The 21,824-nt window shown below is 45.3% G+C and overlaps 1 protein-coding gene across 2 annotated transcripts in view; it reads right to left on the reverse strand.

The window, feature by feature from the left end:
• Nucleotides 1–18,415, reverse strand: part of SLC66A2 (solute carrier family 66 member 2) — a 149,225-nt gene extending 130,810 nt beyond the window's left edge. For both annotated transcript variants that reach the window (XM_040433510.1, XM_040433509.1), the window contains exons 1-3: nucleotides 18,306–18,415; nucleotides 15,374–15,701; nucleotides 7,762–7,895 (exon numbers count right to left, since the gene is read on the reverse strand). In XM_040433510.1, the coding sequence (XP_040289444.1) occupies nucleotides 7,762–7,895; nucleotides 15,374–15,576 (337 nt within the window). In that variant the 5' untranslated portion in view covers nucleotides 15,577–15,701; nucleotides 18,306–18,415. The remainder of the gene's footprint in view (nucleotides 1–7,761; nucleotides 7,896–15,373; nucleotides 15,702–18,305) is intronic.
• Nucleotides 18,416–21,824: the final 3,409 nt, after the last annotated feature.

Consider the following 21,824-nt stretch of genomic DNA (forward strand, 5'->3'; position numbering starts at 1 on the left):
TTTTATACAACCAAAGAGAAAGATCAAAAGACGCAAGGGAGATCAAGCTAAACCTCAAAGCCAGACATCTCATCTAAAATCTACATTAAGCCCATTAGGATGTAAACTGTCCAAAGTATATATCCATCTTAATTCTCGCTGTTTCAAGATTGCCAAGCGGTCACCACCTCTCCTGGGCATTGCCACATGGTCGATTATCCAGCATCTTAGATCCCGTTCACCGTGGTGAAGGGATCCAAAATGTCTGGAAACCGGCAGATCGGTGCGACTTTTTCTAATTGAATTTCTATGGTTATTTAACCTAACCTTCAATTCCGTAGAAGTTTCTCCTACATATATTAGATTGCAGGGACATGATAAAACATAAATGACATATGATGAGGAACATGTCAAATGATATCTAATAGGGTATTCTCTTCCTGTAGATGGATGTACAAAAGATTTTGATTTATTTATATAGCGACAGTTGACGCAATTAAGACACGGGAAACATCCCAGTCCCGCCTGCGTCAACGGTCGCTGAATGACATTTCTTTTTGGACCAACATCTGCCTTCACCAGATAATCTCTTATATTTTTATTTTTTCGATACGATAACAATGGAGGATTCTCAAATTCAGCGACATTTTTTATTCCTCTACTCAGAATATTCCAATTCTTTTTAAGGATCTGTCCTATTTCTACACTGTAATTAGAATATATGTAGGAGAAACTTCTACGGAATTGAAGGTTAGGTTAAATAACCATAGAAATTCAATTAGAAAAAGTCGCACCGATCTGCCGGTTTCCAGACATTTTGGATCCCTTCACCACGGTGAACGGGATCTAAGATGCTGGATAATCGACCATGTGGCAATGCCCAGGAGAGGTGGTGACCGCTTGGCAATCTTGAAACAGCGAGAATTAAGATGGATATATACTTTGGACAGTTTACATCCTAATGGGCTTAATGTAGATTTTAGATGAGATGTCTGGCTTTGAGGTTTAGCTTGATCTCCCTTGCGTCTTTTGATCTTTCTCTTTGGTTGTATAAAAGTGCCCTGAAACGGTGATAACATACATTGATAATCATTGTGACACAGATTAATCAATCTGTAATTAATTTGTTATATTTATCTTTGCCTTTTAGAACAACATTTTTTTAAAATTATTCCTTTGGATGGAGATCTTTGAACTGGCCCTCTTTGATGATGATGATACCGAGCTGCAACATCAACAGTCTTCTCGCTGCGTATTTCCAGATATGAATTTTTCTTTATTCGGCTACTCTTTCCTTAAAGAATTTGTCTTATGGCTGCGTTACTTTCGGCAATTAGTTTGGCGATGCCGGCAGGGTATACTGACGTGTCCCCCTCTGACATATGCCATCTAGTGGACAGGATCCATCTCCACAGAGTTGGTACCTTCTCCACATGCCGATTTCTGTAGGATTTACCTACTGCGGCTTAATATACTACATAGGAAAGTGTTTAGCCTATTGAATGTATGCACGATTGGCACTTATGTAACCGTTGGGCAATGTTGCCCTCTATCAAGATGGTGCCTTTAGTGTAATTTTGATGGAGCGCATGCGTCACATGTAAGCGCTATGACGGATGATGACGCGGATCTGGTCATGCGCAGTTATAGAATGGAGACGCTCAACGGAATACGATGCTGTATGCTGGCGCCATTACATCGAGAGGTGTCACTTCGTTGATCTTCATCCAATATATGTATGCACTTTAATATACACTTATATTATTTATATATTACATGTCTATATGATCGATGACCAGGGACTATGTTCTTGTGATGCGGATCTCTTAAGCACTTGTCACTTTACGCACATGCACTTTTGTTTATATGTATCATATGTATCCAATTTAATCATGATTGCAATCACAGTATGATTGGCCAGTCACTTGTGACTTGCCTTTATATGATTGTTATTTTCACTGTTTCTATGCTGGAAGAAGGCTCTTGTGAGCCGAAACATCGCTAAGTTGCCAAAGTTATGGGTGAATAAAGCTCCACTGATTTTTCACTTTATCTGGAGTGCAGTCCTATCTTTTTCAAGCCATATTGTTGGGGTACTGCCGCTGCCTCTGTGGATTTTGCACCCGACTCCTGGTGGTGCTCCCGCTGGATTTTTCTTCTATATATATATATATATATATAAAAATAAATAAATAAATAAATATATATATATATATAAAAGTATAAAAAAATTATATAAAAAGCTTACAGATAATTAACACAAATAGTCGCATTAATAATACGTAGCACTATGCACTCAACAACCCCCCTCCTCAGCGCCGCGCTCTGCGGCAAACACCCCGATCCTCCTCTCGCCGACATCCCAAATCCCGCGCAGGCGCAGTGTCGGCGATTGCCTGCGCTATGATAAGATGACTGTCGGCACTGCGCCTGCTCGGGATTTGGGATGCCGGCGAGTGGAGGATCGGGGTGTTTGCCGCAGAGCGCGGCGCTGAGGAGGGGGGGTGTTGAGCACTTAGCCCCGCCTCTGGGAGGCGATTTAGATGAACTTGGAGGCGTTATTAGTTTTCAAATTTAGCCGGGCACGGCACTTCAGAGGGGCGTTCCTGGGCACCGTGGAGAAAGAAGAACGCCCCTCTGGGCTCCTTACAACTTCATTTACATATCATAAGAATCGATTTTTTGAAGAAATGACAAGACGGACAATCAAAAGAACAAGACAGATGGAAAAAAGGTACTCTGTTAAACATGGATTCATGAAAAAAAAATAATTGGTAAATTGCTAGTGACAGATTCCCTTTAAGGGTACACTGACCACAATATGCAGTCCTTATGTTTTGTCATCAAACGCGTTTCGGGGCTTACTGCTCCTTCATCTGGTAGACAGGGTATGCGGACGCAGTACAGAGGCAAATTACCAGTTTTTAAATCAAACTTCCCTGTTTATTCACAAATAAAGCAAAAACAAAACGTCACTTTGTAGACTTGGAAAGTCCACATAGCAGAAATCACCCTGTTGGCAGTTCTGCCTCCAGAAGTCCATAGCAGGCTTTTAGGTGCCTGTTTCTCTTACAGACGGGTCTCAGCCCTCCAGCACGGGACAAGCCTCAGATCCCAGCACACACACCTCCTGAGCTCCACTGTCAGACTGAGGTAATCCTCCTCACCTGGCAGTGCTGGCTGGTTTTTAGGCCTGGAATATGGGGAGCAGTCACCCACCCAGCACTTTGACTACTCCCAGTAAGAGCCATAACGGATCAGCTGTATAGCCATACTAAGTATTAAGGTGTCAAACAACAACTGCTGCTGACACATAAAAACCGGCTCTTACTTCACCGAGGCCAGGAACCTTATCATCCATGATGATTCCTTGTACCTTCTTACAAATAGATATATTATAGAGATATATATTAGTATTATTAATTATTAAAGCGCCATTCATTCCATAGCGCTGTACATATGAAAAGGGGTATACATACATAATACAGACAATTGCACCAAGCATGAACAAGACGAGTTACAAACTGGTACAGAAGGAGGGAGGGCCCTGCCAGTGAGGGCTTACAATCTACAAGGTATAGATATATAAGAGAGAGAGAGAGAGCGCGCGAGAAAGAGGGAGGCAGTGAGGGCAGCAGCAGTTTCCGCAGTTAAGTAAAGAGAAGACAGGGAGAGTTCCTAAGGCACAAAATGGGCCACTTTAGAGCTATCTTATCTAAGGGTGCTGTCACGGCTGAGGATAGGGAAAACCCTCAGCCGTGCGATGCCAGAAGATGGAAGGTCGCTACTTGGCCAGAACCACAGAAATAGAGAGCAGGTCACCTCCTAAAGCTTCCCTAATCTGACCCTGACTCCTAGCTGCATGAGCCGCCCTTGAAGGTAGGAGGGCTCATGCTCAGGAACCTCGGATCCCTACTCACCCTCCGCCGATCCTTGCGCTAGGAGCTGGGTAGACAGCCCGTTCCTCCTGGACGCGGAGAAACAGGAGTCTAAAGTGGCCAAGCTACAAGGGGAACAGAAACAACTTATGGCAATGGCAGGTAAATGCAACAAACACCACACTCACCTGCCACAGACAACAAAGCCTGGAACCCATGTGCAAGTGCTGCTGTCCAGAACACAAACGAAGACAGCACACACCACACATCACACAGGAACCCAGGACCATAAGCTGCAATAACAATGAGACCACACACACACCTTCATAACACCATGTAAGGGAAAAAGCCACTTAAAGGGGAAGTGTCCAAATAAACATCACACTGCAGCTGTTACCGCAGGCAACGACATGCAAGGCAACCATGTCCTGGGAGTCAGCCAGAGACACTGCCACCACATGTACACAATACCAAACGTTGCCACGGGCAGCCACAGTGAAGGGAAGTGTCACAGTGCACACCTACATAAACCTCGTGCACACCAGACATACAAAGTGCATACATACATACACACACACCCAACCAGGTGTAACCGCATGCACTTGACAGCAAGCTGCCTAGCAACAGCTCAGACTTCTATACTGCCAAGTACCAAATCATGTTGCCAGCGGCAACCACACGTGAGGCAACAAACCAGCAGCCCTCACCATGTGGTTGACAATAAAACCAAACCGCAGGCAACTGCATGCGGATGCTGAGTGCACTCACACGACCGTAGTGTTTTGTGGATCCGCAAAACAGGGATACCGGCCCATGTGCGATCCGCACATAACCTCCACTATCATAGAAAATGCCTATTCTTGTCCGCAGTTGCGGACAAGCTCTATATTTTCTGCAAGGCCGCGGAACGGAATTATAAATGCAGACAGCACACGGTGTGCTGTTCACATCTTTTGCGTCCCCATTGAAACGAATAGGTCCGCAATTTTGCTGAACGGGTGCTGTCCCTTTCATACGGTCGTGTGAATAAGCCCTAATAGAAATGTATGATTTCAGTAATTAAAGTATATTACAAAAGTGTTCAATCTCACTGCCTATGCACATTAGAAGAAAAAATATATATATATATTACGACAGTTACACTTTAATGTACTGCCTCATCATAAATACCCCCACGGCCATTACAGGGATCTACCAGGTAACAACACAACACTGAGTATTTTCAAAAATTGGAATGCTAAATGGAGAATACAGTTGCAAGAAAAAGTATGTGAACCCTTTGGAATGATATGGATTTCTGCACAAATTAGTCATAAAATGTGATCTGATCTTCATCTAAGTCACAACAATAGACAATCACATTCTCCTTAAACTAATAACACACAAAGAATTAAATGTTACCATGTTTTTATTGAACACACCATGTAAACATTCACAGTGCAGGTGGAAAAAGTATGTGAACCCCTAGACTAATGACATCTCCAAGAGCTAATTGGAGTGAGGTATCAGCCAACTGGAGTCCAATCAATGAGATGAGATTGGAGGTGTTGGTTACAGCTGCCCTGCCCTATAAAAAACACACACCAGTTCTGGGTTTGCTTTTCACAAGAAGCATTGCCTGATGTGAATGATGCCTCGCACAAAAGAGCTCTCAGAAGACCTACAATTAAGAATTGTTGACTTGCATAAAGCTGGAAAGGGTTATAAAAGTATCTCCAAAAGCCTTGCTGTTCATCAGTCCACGGTAAGACAAATTGTCTATAAATGAAGAAAGTTCAGCACGGCTGCTACTCTCCCTAGGAGTGGCCGTCCTGTAAAGATGACTGCAAGAGCACAGCGCAAACTGCTCAATGAGGTGAAGAAGAATCGTAGAGTGTCAGCTAAAGACTTACAAATGTCTCTGGCATATGTTAACATCCCTGTTAGCGAATCTACAATACGTAAAACACTAAACAAGAATGGATTTCATGGGAGGATACCACAGAGGAAGCCACTGCTGGCCAAAAAAACCATTGCTGCACGTTTACAGTTTGCATAAGAGCACCTGGATGTTCCACAGCAGTACTGGCAAAATATTCTGTGGACAGATGAAACCAAAGTGGAGTTGTTTGGAAGAAACACAAAACACTATGTGTGGAGAAAAAGAGGCACAGCACACCAACATCAAAACCTCACCCCAACTGTGAAGTATGGTGGTGGGGGCATCATGGTTTGGGGCTGCTTTGCTGCGTCAGGGCCTGGACGGATTGCTATCATCGAAGGAAAAATAAATTCCCAAGTTTATCAAGACATTTTGCAGGAGAACTTAAGGCCATCTGTCCACCAGCTGAAGCTCAACAGAAGATGGGTGTTGCAACAGGACAACGACCCAAAGCATAGAAGTAAATCAACAACAGAATGGCTTAAACAGAAGAAAATACGCCTTCTGGAGTGGCCCAGTCAGAGTCCTGACCTCAACCCGATTGAGACGCTGTGGCATGACCTCAAGAAAGCGATTCACACCAGACATCCCAAGAATATTGCTGAATTGAAACAGTTCTGTAAAGAGGAATGGTCAAGAATTACTCCTGACCGTTGTGCATGTCTGATCTGCAACTACAGGAAATGTTTAGTTGAAGTTATTGCTGCCAAAGGAGGTTCAACCAGTTATTAAATCCAAGGGTTCAGATACTTTTTCCACCTGCACTGTGAATGTTTACATGGTGTGTTCAATAAAAACATGGTAACATTTCATTCTTTGTGTGTTATTAGTTTAAGCAGACTGTGATTGTCTATTGTTGTGACTTAGATGAAGATCAGATAACATTTTATGACCAATTTGTGCGAAAATCCATATCATTCCAAAAGGTTCACATACTTTTTCTTGCAACTGTATATCATTTTTCCTTCTCAGCAACAAGATGATAACAATCATATACTGGGATCGGTATAACGAGTCTTATAGAACTTGTGTAGTCATTATGACGGGACACTACTAAATCCCAGAAGCCAGGCAGCCAAGGCTCCTATCTTTTTGCACTTTTTCTGCCAGAGAATAAAACATGGCTCCAAAAGGTGGCTTAATGTCTTCTTACTTTTCCCCTGCCTATGACATGACACATAGCAGGGTAGCTTTTCCTGCCCACTGCTGTGACGTCTGAGTTTCCTCAAGAAGAAAAGTAAACTCACTGTCAAATATAAAATTAATTTTTTTGTCACCTAAAAACACAGATTAAACAACCGTCAACAAAAATAAGACGCATACTGTGGACCGATAATGAAAAGGTTGAAAGCAAGCCTACAGGGCACTCTATACTCCTGAAAACTGTATTTTATACATGCACATAAAAACCTAAGAGATGGACCATTCAAAAATATCAAATGAATTGACAAATCTCTTTGGCTACTTTCACACTAGCGTTAATATTTTCCGATATTGAGATCCGTCATAGGATCTTAATACCGGAAAAAAACGCTTCCGTTTTGTCCCCATTCATGGTCAATGGGGACAAAACGTAACTGAACAGAACGGAATGCTCCAAAATGCATTCCGTTCCCATCTCATTCTGCGGTTTGCTTTCCGTCCTGGGATGCGGAGCAAGACGTCAGGACCCACAATGCAAGTCAAAGGGGACGGACCCGTTTTCTCTGACACAATAGAAAACGGATCCGTCCCCCATTGACTTTCAATGGAGTTCATGACGGATTTGTCTTGGCAATGTTAAAGATAATACAACCGGATCCGTTCATAACGGATGCAGATGGTTGTATTATCAGCAACGGAAGCGTTTTTGCTGAACCCTGCCGGATCCAGCAAAAACGCTAGTGTGAAAGTATCCTTACAAGACAAACAAGATACGTTCAGGTTATCAAGTGATCCAACACAATTCCCAGTATACCTAAGTGTGCAGGCCGAATCACCAACCTGTGAATAAGCGACGCTTTGTGGTCAGATCATTTGCCACTCGGACTTCTGTACACAGTTGCAGCATCAGCAGCATAGTAACAATCATAATGATGCTCTGCCAAAGGAGAGGGGACTCAAAATGACGTCCAAACCTAAATGGGAAAAAAAATAAAAAAAATATGTTTTTTTTATTAAGGATTGGAAGTCATGCAATTAATTCTAAAAACCAGATGTCAAATTCAAAGGGGTTGCCCGGCGGGTCAATGCAAAAGAATTGATACTTATCCCACTAATCCCGCACCGCTCTTTTTCCAATGCTTAGCCGGTGCAAGCTGGTCTCTACTTTCTGGTCCCTTCTCGACACATATGAATCACTGGCTGATACAGGTCCCCGCCATGGCCACAGACTGGCTAAGCAGGCAAAACCTTTTTAACTAATGTGATCGTAATCCAGCCCCAAAATAGTGTGTCCGTGATGTACCAGGAAAATGTTCAAGGTCATTCAAGTTTATAGTATCTGTAAAGCTGAGTTCACATCAGTTCTCCGTTCCTCTAGACCAGGCATGCTCAACCCGCGGCCCTCCAGCTGTTGCAAAACTACAACTCCCAGCATGCCCGGACAGCCTACAGCTATCAGCCTAAAGCAGGGCATTGTGGGAGTTGTAGTTTTACAACAGCTGGAGGGCCATAGGTTGAGCATGCCTGCTCTAGACCATTCGAAAGTTATATAAAATGTAGCTTTTTTGGACAGAAAAAAAAAAAAAAAAAGTCCTGTCTGACTTTTTTTCCCCATCGAAAACACGGATTTGACAATAAAACATGTCATACACATGCACATCCCATGCACTACGATTGGTGTTATATACTGGGCAATATGCCCATGTGAGTTGATTTATGTTGGTCTAACCTCCCGGGAGTTCAGGAGAAGAGTTAGGGAGCATGTTCTCTCCATTGAGGCTGCAAGGGATGAGAACGATATATCACAGTTGAAGACATTGGCGAAACACTTCAAGGAGAGACACAACTGTGATGGATCTCTTTTGCGATTTAGGGGTATCGATCGGGTTATCGTGTCCCCAAGGGGAGGTGATTGGAAAAAGATACTAGGACAAAAAGAAACGAGGTGGATCTACACCTTGAATACCATCGCCCCCTTTGGGCTCAATGAGAGGAACAGTTTTGTACCCTTTCTCTGATGGAGAAAACATCCTCCTTCTGTGCACATGTGTTTGTCTTAGGCTCCGTTTGTGGGTTTTGTTTCCTCCGGTCTGGTATCTCCAAGTACCGGCAAAAATATTTTTAACAGTATATAATTGTTTTAAGTCATTATTGATGCAATTTTAACCGTTCTGTTTATTTGTTCTTTTCGTCACCCACAGTCACTTGTTATTCTCCCTCTAGAAGCTCTGGATCAATGGTCCTTCCTTGTCTAAGGGGAGCCTGCTGAATGGGATTCTTTCCTTTACTATGTGATTATCTGCCGGTCCAGAAGAGAATAGACGCTTTGTATCTCCTTCTATAATATGGTGGACATGGCCACATATGGTCAAGGGTTCTGAACCCCTATAACAGTGGTTACATTTGTCCTGTAGGTGTTCTTATCTGTGTATAATTGATGGTTTTAGTGCACTCCCCTCACCTCACGTGCACTGTCACTTTGCTTAGTCACTTTATGTACTTTCATCATCATGCAATATTAAGGTTGGTCACTTGTAGTAGTAGTATCTATATATTTTTTAATAATAATTTTAATCATGGCAATCAAGTCTAATGCACTTTATTACATTTACTGCAATTACCCGTGGTCTTATACAGGAGTGTTCAAATGGTTTTATTTATCTTCTGCATTTGTGTATGAATCACTTTCTTGATATCATGTTTGCAATTTTGTTTTGTTTTTTTGTTATTAAGGATCAGTGGATTAGATCACCATTCGGCTTTTATATAAGCATGAACTGTTGATATCTTAATCACATTGCACTTTATCTTCAACAATTGCTCTTTTACCTACCTGTTTACGGACTAATTGGACCATACCACTGTATGGTCGGATGGAATTGTGACAGGTTTGATTCTAGACCTGTCCACACTTCTATCGGCCCTGTTTGTGACTTTGTGGGCATATGATGAGTGTTGCCCTTGACCAAGATGGCGTCGGCGGCTCTTCCCGGCCGATCACATGACAGCTCCAGCCTGACAAAGGAGTTGGAGATCTGCCGATACACCTGTGTGCCCCGCTTTCCTCCTCCTTCAACGTAATCCAGCGTCTTTGGCTGGAGTTGCGTTGTTTACCAGGATGTGCGTATCCAGTGAGGTAATCGGAACGGTCAGGTGATTTCTTTATCACATGACTCCAGCGCGATATCGCGAGAACAAAGGCGGGGCTGGATGACTCATGGGGCGGACACTACTCAGTGCCGTGATGTAGCTGTACAGTGTATCAGGACGCACCGGTGGCCATCTTGGGACACTAGGCAGCAACACACAGGTGTGGATTATTGAGGGCCTTGTGATCCAAATTGTGTTAAATGGGGAGGGGGGGGGGTATATATCTGACTTTTGAGTGAGGAGAAGGGACACACCCCCTGAAGAAGCGAGGCGAAACGCGCGTGGGGTTGGTGCCATCATCCTCTCTCCTCTCCTGGTCAGTATTAGCTGCTGCATGTGTGTCAGTACACCGGTCTTGTGTTGGGATTCTCTGTATAGACCCCACTCTGACTTCTGTGCAGCGGTAACACTATGGGCAGGGTGAAATTATGTCATGAGGTCAAGTATTGAGTTGCCTACATCCTGCGCTGGTATAGATGTATAATTACATTGGTATCGCAGCATTATAGGTGTATATTCTGCTTGACAGCGATACTATAGGAGTCAATATTTTTGTAGGAGGGACGGTGGTTGTTCTACTTGTCGCAGTATACTCCTGCACTGCTACCACTACATGGATGTAACTATATTTTTTTGTATCATGTAATCATTTATGCTCTTTTAATTAATAAAGATTGATTTATACTATATTGTGTGCTATTTAATGGGTTTATAATAAAACATGTCATGGACAGAACATAAACCAATGGGGATCTATTACTCACAATTACAATTACATTATAATTATTTAAGGGGTCTGCCGCTTCATTTAAACTGGGAACACGGCCCCAGTTCTAGTGACTGGGTGAGGGCCCAATTTGGGAAAAGTTCCCCATGAATGCATAACACATATCTGTTGATCCCATTCACCCAGTGGAGGCCAAAAAAACACGACAGGTCAGTTTTCTAACCCTATCATTCACACGACCGTATTAATGGGTCTGCAAAATTGGTGCGGACCCGTTCATTTCAATGGGGCCGCAAAAGATGCGGACAGCACACCGTATGCTGTCCGCATCCGTAATTCAGCTCCTCTGCCCCGCTAGAAAGATAGAGCATGTCTTATTCTTGGCTGCAATTGCAGACAAGAATAGGCATTTTCTATATGGCGACGGCCATGTTTTGTGGATCTACAATTTGCGGACCACAAAACACTTACGGTCGTGTGAATGTAGCCTAAAGGAAAGCGCAGCAGATTACATTTTTCCTACACCAGGGCCAACTCAACAAAAATAATAGCATACAGTATATGTTCTTTGAAATAGGAGCCTATGTGTGACGAGTCTGTACAGCACCCATCACAGGCCTCCGTCATATACACTGAGGGAGTACTACGCCCACAGAAGATAGAAACATTATGTGCACAAAGCCTAACTCAACCTGTCAAGCAGATTATATCTACATGTAATCCGTAAAAAAGGGTGGGGAAAAAGAACACAACACAGCTAATAATACCAAATCACGTCCAACATACAGGTATTTTCAACAGGTCACTGTGACCCTTTTCTATGCAAGGACACAACAGGCCGTTGTGCAAACATCACGACGCAGACCAGGTATACATGTACATGCATGAGAAGCCAGGCCTTCACCTTCATATCAGGGCAGTAGGTAAAGGGAATTACGCATTTATTTGATTTTAGTAATTTGCACAAAAAATTTACAAAAAATAAAAATAAAAAACACACACACACACACACACACAAAGAAACCCTGCGATCATCTCCAATATATTAGAGTTGTCCTCAGTATTACAGAGACCTTAAGATTAAAGGGGTACTCCCATCTCTTACATTGGTGGCATATCACTAGGATACGGCACCAATGTCAGAAAGGGTCCAAGATGTGGGTCCTAACGATATGCCAATATGCCACCAGTGTAGGGTTGCCACCTTTCTCAACAAAAAAATACCGGGCAAGTTAAGCCACACCCCAAAGGGTGTGTGGTTGTGGGGCGTGGCTTAACACAGGGTTTGAAGTCGCTGTCATACTGTGGCTCCCCAGGAATATTAAAGCCCCCATTAGTGCCCCCAATAATAGTAATGCACCCAGTAATAGTAATGCCCCCATTAGTGTGCCCCAGTAACAGTAATGGCCCTATTAGTGCGCCCCAGAATGAATAATGACCCCTATTAGTGCCGCCCAGTAAGAGTAATGCCCCAATTAGTGCCACCTGTTAAGAATAATGCTCCCATTAGTGAACCCCAGTTAGAGTAATGTGGCCCTCATTCCCCGGGAACCGTCACTCGGGGCCAGCACACTGACTGTAGAGTATTGTGTGAGAGTCTGGGCCTGGTAACGGAGAAGGCGGGAGAGGGGAGATGTCGTGATAGGAAAGAAGTGCAGCAGAAGAGCCAGGGACGGGAGGAGCGCAGGCCCGCGACTCGTCTCTTTGTTATCCGGCCTGATCTGGGAGTGAGACCATGCTGTGGAGCGAGGGTTTTCTGCTCTCCTTCAGCAGCATCTTCGTGCTCCTGACCACCCGCAGCCCCCAGCTCTCCGGCTTCCAATCCATCCTGACCGGCGGTTTCGTCCTTTTCAGGTTCGAGCCGGTCCCGGATTGCCGGCCGCTCACAGCTCACCGCCACTCACTCACCCCCAGCTGTCAGGACCGTGAGCGAGCAAGTCAGAATGTCTGCACTGCAGTTTAAAATGAATCCTGTGTCCGGGTCTGAGAAAGTATTGTACCCCGACAAAGGATTGCAAACCCGGACTGTCCGGGTCAATCCCGTACGGGTGGCAACCCTACACCAGTGTGATGGGTATAACCATTGAAGTTCAGATGTGATGAATAGTATATTTTGAAGCGTTAAATGCAGATTTGATCATAGGGTCACCCTCAGTTAAAATCTGCAACAATTCCACACAAGAATGAGCAAGCTTAGGCTACTTTCACACTAGCGTTCAGAGCGGATCCGTCTGGGGTCTGCCCAGACGGATCCGCTCATATAATGCAGACTTTGGATCCGTTCAGAACGGATCCGTCTGCATTATATTGTAGAAAAAATTATAAGTGTGAAAGTAGCTTCAAACGGATCCGTCCAGACTTTACATTGAAAGTCAATGGGGGACGGATCCGTTTGAAAATTGAGCCATATAGTGTCAAATTCAAACGGATCCGTCCCCATTGACTTACATTGTAAGTCTGGACGGATCCGCTTGCCTCCGCACGGCCAGGCGTTCAGGTGTCCGCTTGCTGAGCGGAGCGGAGGCTGAAAGCTGCCAGACTGATGCATTCTGAGCGGATCCACGTCCACTCAGAATGCATTAGGGCAGTACGGATGCGTTCGGGGCCGCTTGTGAGCCCCTTCAAACGGAGCTCACAAGCGGAGCCCCGAACACTAGTGTGAAAGTAGCCTTAAATAAATAAAAAATAAAATAAAAAAATCACTGGCATGCTTGGATGAGTTGTATAGCAAAACAATTCTGCCACGTACAAACACAGCCTACGGTTGTGTGAGAGATTTTTTCTTTTATTTAATGAGAACAGCATGAAATGGTCACCAACTTTTCACACAACCTTGCAGAAATCAATAGTGCAAGAGGCCATAAAAAAATCTTATCAGAGAAAAGTGCCTTGTTCTACAGTTATCAGCTGCCCCCCCATTTGTAAAATTACTTTGGTGGAGAGTTATCAAGATTAGCATTCCCATATGCTGCTCTTGTTCCCCTGTCCTGGTGTGAGGTGTGTCTACTTTATTAAGAGGCAGGTGCCTATTAGGGCATTTCTGGCAGACCATGCCCCTAGCTGGCATAGACTTGAGCTATAACTTCCACCAGTTATAGCAAATCATTGGCTGCAATAGGCCCCGCTGCTCCTGCTAAGCCCCACCCTCTTTTCTTGTCACTTTAGTAAAGTGGCAAGAAACACAAACTTTTATATGCCATAATAGTGCCGTAATAGCTTTGATAAATGCCCCGTATGGTCTCCGAAATTAATAAATAATCAATTTTGGTAAGTCAAGGATGGCTGCTTTCTCACTAAGGATCAGATTAGATCATCCCATACAAGTCTATGGAAAGAGGAGAGGTGGAGTGAGCAGGAAATTAGTGAGAAACACACAGTTAGAGAGACTGCACAGCTAAATACACAGTTACTATCTCAGTCTGCTATATTCACATACATACAGGTCAGTACTTCCCTGTAATGTCCTCCATGATCCTGGAGCTGATTCTGAGTGACTATGAAAGTTATGAAGCAAATTCTCCTCTACTTTCTGTGTGTGAAGTGAATGGCAGCTAGTCTCCACCCACCGACTTTTAAAAAAAGCCTTGGAACATGCCAAGGAAAAATAGCCAAGCCAAATATCCAACCGTAGACAGCTCTTTCGGGGTGCTTGCCCCTGATCAGTACGGAGTCAAATAAAAATTTAATAACTGGGAGCTTAAATAGGCCCTGGAAAAAAATAAAATAAAAGTGTCTCCATGTTGTAGGTGGGTCAAATTGATAGAAGACAGGGCAGCACAAGTAGGCAGGGCCAACAGAAGTAGACGGAGCCTGTAATACAGTAGTGCAACACAAAATACCGCCCCAGCAGAACCAAATACCACAGTGAAGCATAAAATACTGCTGCCCTCACCACAGTATTCAACTGTATTGCCGTCCTGAGGACAGCGATACAGTTGAGTTCAGGAGGACACCCGCAGCCGTTAGTCTCATCCATAAGTACCTGATGCTACCAGCATTAATTAAGGTCAAGTTCACACGAACGTGTGTGACCCGTGCTTGTGCTGCGGCCCGCAAATAGCAGGCCGCAATGCACGATCGCCGGCCGTAGGTCAGCCGCATCGGATCGCGGACCCATTCACTTTAATGGGTCCGCGATCCGGCCGTTCCGCGAAAAGATAGGACTTGTTCTATCTTTTAGCGGAACGGAAGTACGGGACGTAACCCCACGGAGGCACTCCGTAGTGCTTCCGAGGGGTCCCGTCCCGCGATTCCGGATTTGCGGACCCATTGAAGTGAATGGGTCCGCATCCGTGATGCGGAATTCACACGGAACTGTGGCCGTGTATTGCGGCCAGCGATTTGCGGGCCGCAATACGGCCACAGATCACACGTGTGAACTTAGCCTAATGCTGAGAGCATCAGATTGATATCAACCTGCCCAGCGGTAGTGAAGAGGGCTCAGGTTGCCCCCCTGGCATTGGTCCACCAGGACATTTCTCTGTAGGGTTTATGGCCAGTCCACCCCTGCAGGTAAGGATTTCTTTATCTTGATAATGGCAGTTTTTACCTGTCCGTTGCCTTTAGGTCACTTACCAAAACAATATCCTCAAGATGTTAGCTACTAAGAGCATGAGACAAACGTAAACTGAGAAGCCATCTGCGTTCTGGGTTCTTCTTATGTCTCTATACTGGGGTATATATGGCACGACTCCTCCAAATATCATGGCAGCTGATGCCCCCCAAGAAACGAGCCTATGCACAGCGAATACAAGCCATTCTGTCCCTTCCTCCTCCATCGTGCCTGAGGTGCGTCTATCACTCCTTCAACTTTATCTGGCTTCTCCCTGGCCAGCAGAGGTTATAAGCCAAGATTACTGGAGACGTCCAAACTGCTTCCAAATGCTACACCCCATGATGATACCTAGGGAGAAGAAACAAGAAATATTTTACATTCAGCATTGCATTCACATAGATGACACGGTGATCCGTTTTTAAGACTAACCGCTCAGTTAATCAATAACTTAGTCAATTATCCTTTATATTCATATAATCCCAGTCATGGGGGAGATAACACCATCTGCTCCTCCAGATTTACAGCAAAGATTAGCTCACTGGGGCCACTGACCTACTTAAAATGACGAAAAATGCAGACGGTATCAGCAGCATCTCACATCATCGACTTTATTCGGACTTCAAAGCAGTAATACAAATGGCAAAGTTTCGGCTGATACACAGCCTTTGTCAAGCCTGACCAGCCGAAACGTTGCCATTTGTATTACTGCTTTGAAGTCCGAATAAAGTCGATGATGTGAGATGCTGCCGATACCGCCTGCATTTTTCTACATATTCTGGCCGTTGGATCCAAGGCCATCGGTGAGGCTGTTGCATCTATTTGGATCCATCAACAAGGACCGAGTGGTGCTGCTTCTACATTTTGTTTACTACTTAAAATGACGGTCATTGGCCACTCCTAAGGCCTCCTGCACACAAACGTGTGAGCCCCGTGGCCGTGCTGCGCGAACACCAACCGTGGGGCAGCCGCAGCGGATCGAGGACCCCTTCACTTTAAGGGGTTCGCGATCCACCCGTTTAACAAAAAGATAGGACATGTTCTATCTTTTTGCGGAACGGAAGTACGGGACAAAACCCCACAGAAGCACTCCGTGCGTCTGTTCCGCATCTCCAGATTTGCAGACCCATTGAAGTGAATGGGTCCGCATCCGTGATGCGGAATGCCCACAGAACGGCGCCCCTGTATATTACGGATCCGCATATGCGGTCCGCAGCACGGGCCACTTACGGTCGTGTGCAATAGGCCTAATGTTGCTGAAACATAGAAGACAAGTCTAAAGAGGAGCGGTTACCTCTTCTGACATGTCTATTGTAATAACTACTTGTATTCCCCAAGTAACAACACTTCTGGAGCATCTTTTCTTATGACTCAATGATGTGCCAGTCCTCCGTTATTTCTACTAGAAGTTTATGAATACTGCAAGCTGCTGACCAAAAGGTACAGATGGGCATTACCAGTTGTGGAGGTGTCCCCGCAGTCTGACACCAGCAGCACTCATTGAGTCAGACACACCCGCTACTAGTAACACCCAGCAGTACCTTTACTGCAGACTGCTGGCAATAGACTTGTAAACCTCTAGCAGGAATAATACAGGAATGGAACAACTTGGAGAAAAAAAGAAGAATAGATGCTCCGGAATTGATATTACATGGAGAATGCAAGTAGTTACTAAAACTGACATGTCAGCCCTGTCGAGGACATAACAAAAAAAATCCCAAGCATAGGCCATGGTACGACAGCCATGTGCTATGCTTTTTTTTTTGGGACCCATATAAATGCGTCTTTACTGTGGACAGTGTCAGACTGTGTAGGGACAACTGGAAGCAATCAATGGTCAATGCATTCAGCAATTTCTAAGAGGAATAACAGGGGACCGACACAAAGCAAAGTTAGAAGAAAAGATGCTCCAGTATTGTTTTTATTTTTTTCTATGAGAAACACAAGTATTTACTAAAACAGACGTCAGGAAAGCTGGACCTTATCTACAGCGGACAAGTATTACCGACTAATCCTGTCACGTCCACCTGATACATTACACACAGATAATCTGCTGAAATGAGGACGTCCAACCCATGGAAAATCGTCTGAACTGCGACAATTAAGAGGTTAATGCGCCATAAGCAATAATGACATGTCTGCCATAGGTCCTGCATGGCACCGCCACTATACCAGCGCTGCATATGAACTGGACACTTCTCCATACACTTACATGGGGGCTATGCTGTTACAGGCACCCGGCAAGAAGACCCTACGGCCCCTTTGTTTTAGGAATTGGAATGGACCCCATCAATGAAACACTGATTGTATATGCTAGAAATAAGCCATCTGTGTCTGCAGTGGGGAAAGATTGTATCGGGTGTAAGGCCTCAGAGCAGAAATCTAAATGGGGCCTCCTCCCCGGAGCTCATGTACCCCTAAGAGCAGGAGAAGTGGTCACTTATTTAATATCCAGCTTCCTGTCCTTTTTAGGGGACAAAAGTGGCAAAAACCTCAAGTTGTTTGGTAAGATAACACTGCAAAGCCGGATCAAGCCCCCCACAGCTGCGCCCATGCTGCCTAGGTGTCCCCATTCAGGCATGCTCAACCTGCGGCCCTCCAGCTGTTGTAAAACAACAACTCCCACCATGCCCATGCTGGGAGTTGTAGTTTTGCAACAGCTGGAGGGCCGCAGGTTGAGCATGCCTGCTAGATTATTACTTGTTCTGAGTCCGGGGCAGAACCCCCCTTTAAGCCTATTATAATACCTATGTGATATGACAGGGGTTACCACAAAGCCCAGATATCACGTGACCTAAACCTCAGAGGAGCCCATACATTGTAGGCATAACGCTGACAGAGCCCATGTATCCCAAACACTGCTGTCACAGGACCCTGCGCATGTCCCACTACAACACTCACTCAGCCGGGGGGCTCCTCCTCCAGCTGACACCCGCTCCCCTGCCCGCCGTTTACCTGGTGCGAGCTGTCATCCTCCGGGCAGCACCAACACTGTATCTGTCCCAGCGACCCAGCCAGCACATCGATTGGAACCCCTGGGCGAGGGGCGTGGCCGCGCAGCTGTGACGTCACAATCAGCGCCGGTAAACAGAGGAAGTGGGCAGTTCAGGTGTGTGTGTGGCAGTCACACGTGGCTACATAGCTGGGGGGGCGGCTCACCAGTCTGATAGGGTGGCCATGGTAACTCTGCTTGTTTTCTGGAGATGATTTCTTGTCCTTTAAATAATTATGCAGGGTAACTGGATTTGTAACTTTAAATTAAAGGGGAGCTTCATAGTTATGTAAATAAAGCTTATTACATGCAGGGGAGCTTTCTGAGACATTTCCTCAGGATAGGTCATCAGTATGTGATTGGTTGGGGGTCCAAAACCCGGTGTAACGTTATACTTCCCTACTTCGAGAGATTTCCCTACCCTCGTCACTTCCGGTCGCGCTGGACATGACGTGAGGAGGTGTGCCGCGCCGCGCAGGCGCACAATGACGGGTTAGGGAAATTTCACAGCAGAGTGCGCATGCACCGGGAGCCTGCAGCGCTGTGCAGGCGCACAACGACGGGTTAGGGAAATTTCACAGCAGAGTGCGCATGCGCCAGGAGCCTCGCCGGCGGTTCGGGTAGGGAACAATTATGGGCCAGTGCGCAGGCGTGGTGATCGGATGGATGTTCTCAGTTGGACACCGGCCGACACTGCACATGCGCTGGGAGCCTCACCAGCAGTTAGGGTAGGGAAAAAGCACTGGCCCATACGTAATTTTTCCCTTCCCTAACCGCTGGTGAGGCTCCCGGCGCATGCACCGGTGTCCAGCTGAGAACATCTACCCGATCACCGCGCCTGCGCAATGGCCCATAATTTTTCCCTACCCTAACCGCCGGCGAGGCTCCCGGCGCATGCGCACTCTGCTGTGAAATTTCCCTAACCCGTCGTTGTGCGCCTGCGCGGCGCTGCACACCTCCTCACGTCATGTCCGCTGCGACCGGAAGTGACGAGGGTAGGGAAATCTCACGAAGTAGGGAAGTATAACGTTACACCGGTACCCCCACCGATCAGCTGTTTCAGAAGGCACCAGTGACGTCACGTTCATCGGTCAGTGCCATAGAAGTGAATGGGGATGAGTGCGATACCAAGCACAGCTGCTATACAATGTACGACGCCATTCTTGCTGAGCGCGGAGAAGACCGCGACACAGGAGTATTGGTGCCTTCTCAACCAGCTGATCAACGGGGGTCCCGAGTTTTCTCATGCGTGCGCAAAACGCATTAGAATGTTTTGCACTCGCGCGGAAAAATCGCGCATTGGAGTCGGTAAGGTAACCTGCTACCAAAAGCTGTTAAGACTTTACTACCATGAGAGAAACTGTTAAGACACCCTTCACACCTGGACAGGTTCTGGACAAACGTGCCTTCAAAACCCTGTATCTTGTAGTGGATATTAGAGCAACCATTCCTCAAGTACTACTGCCCACCATAGTTTCTGTTGGAGGAAGCTTTAGCGGGATGGAGAGGAAATAGGGCCATGACTCCCACCCTTGCCTAAATCCATACATCATTATCTGGGAAGATATTGTAGGAACGGTCTCTGCTATAATTGGATGTACTACAACTCCCATTTTGCACTCTAGTAAAGAGAGACATTTATCCTACCTCTGGCATGGCTTTCTGACTCCTGCGCCATATCGTGGCCATTGCGCTCTGCCTTGTTCCTATCATCACAGGCATCCCAACTACGATCAGACAGGAGCCCCAAAACCAGGTTGTACCCCACGGGGAGAAAGGGTGTCTCCTCCGGTCACTGTACGGCCCGAGGGAGCAACGGTGTGAGGAAAGCCACTGTGATTTACTGTAACAGCGAAAGCCACTACCACTCCCATGCTCTGCTTTGGCTCGTCTCCTGGGCTAACTGCAATTATTTGGTGACACGTGCCTTACTAAGAATTGGCCCACTTTTTGGCATAAATGCCTGTTCCTCTGCCGGATTTCCTAACTCTACTGTAAACGTCGCCTAATGCTTAATATTTATAGGGCATTCTAATTGGCTCATTAGTAAAATGCGATATGGGTCACTCCTGGATTATTACTGAGCAGGTTCATCCTGCTCTACTGAGGTGTTATCATCAAAGCTTGGATGTTCTTCAGGAGCACAAAATATCTCCATGGCTACCACAGAAGTCCTACAAAGTAATGGCAGCTTCAGCAAAACAGATCTATATAGCAATGTAATGTCCTTCTTCAGGGGGAATTTAAAAAAATCACATTCTTTACAAAATGTTGGTGGATTTTTTTTTCTAGGAAAATATTTGAAATCCACAGTTGGTTTATTAAAGAAAACCTTCACATTGAGGCACAGGTTAAAATAAAAAGTGACTTGTGCCATTTTTATTTCTCATGCCCATATTGCGGCCCGCAAACAACAATATGCGGGCACCGGCCGTGTGCTCACCGCATCACGGATGCGGACCCATTCACTTTCACCCATTCACGGACCCATTCAAGTTGAATGGGTCTGGATCCGTCGTGGCAGCCAGACAGTAGTAGTGCCCGTGCACTGGGGACCAAATATTGTGGTACCCAATGCACAGGACTGTGATCCAGCGCAGAGACCGCATTGAAGCTACAGAAAGATAATAGACCGCCGAGGAAGGCCTTGAAGGCCGAAACGTCCGGTCACATAATCTAATACCCATAATCAATTGCGCTTCAGAGATAATACTGGATCATGAATTCTATGTGATGCGATGTGAATAAAATGCCTTAAATTGCAAATGAAGAGCCATGTGCCGCAATTTTCTATTTTACCCAATGCACAGAACGGCTGAGCAACAGTTGTGTGCATGAGCCCTTGGGCCTCGTTCACATTTCCGTGTCGGTGTCATCATGTCCGTGAAAAAAAGTGTGTTTCATCTGTAAAGATGTCTGTGAGTCCGTGAGTCCGTTTTTACCATCCGGAAAGGTGAACAAGGCCTTAGGGTGGGTTCACATCACGTTTTATGCCTCCGTTTAACGTATACGTACCAAAAAATAGGATACAAAAACGCAGCGCACCACGTTCTTGTATCCTGCACAGTCCAGTAAAAAAAAACATACTTTTTTTTTCCCAATAGAACTCTATGGTGAGCTGATGCCACTGTATGACATCAGTCTGAGGCATCCATTTAACGTATACGTTTTTTGTATAAAAGGATGGGAAAGACGTGATGTGAACCCACCCTTATTTTCGGATGTGTCACAAATTTGAAAAAAAATATAAAAATGCATCAAAGGGATGTGGGTAAACAATAAGTGCTGCTTCTGCCAAATTTATTATTGACTTGCACCCGTGTGGAAAAAACTGAACGCAATCGCAGACAAAACTGACTGAATTTGATTGCAAAATGGTGCGAGTTTGACTGAACGCATCCGGAGCCAATCCGTATTGTTCGTGTGAAAGAGGCCTAAGGCCGTATTTTTGTTCCGCATCCGATCTACATTTTTTGCAGAGT

The sequence above is a fragment of the Bufo bufo genome, chromosome 5, assembly GCF_905171765.1.
Source record: "Bufo bufo chromosome 5, aBufBuf1.1, whole genome shotgun sequence".
Classification (NCBI taxonomy): domain Eukaryota; kingdom Metazoa; phylum Chordata; class Amphibia; order Anura; family Bufonidae; genus Bufo; species Bufo bufo.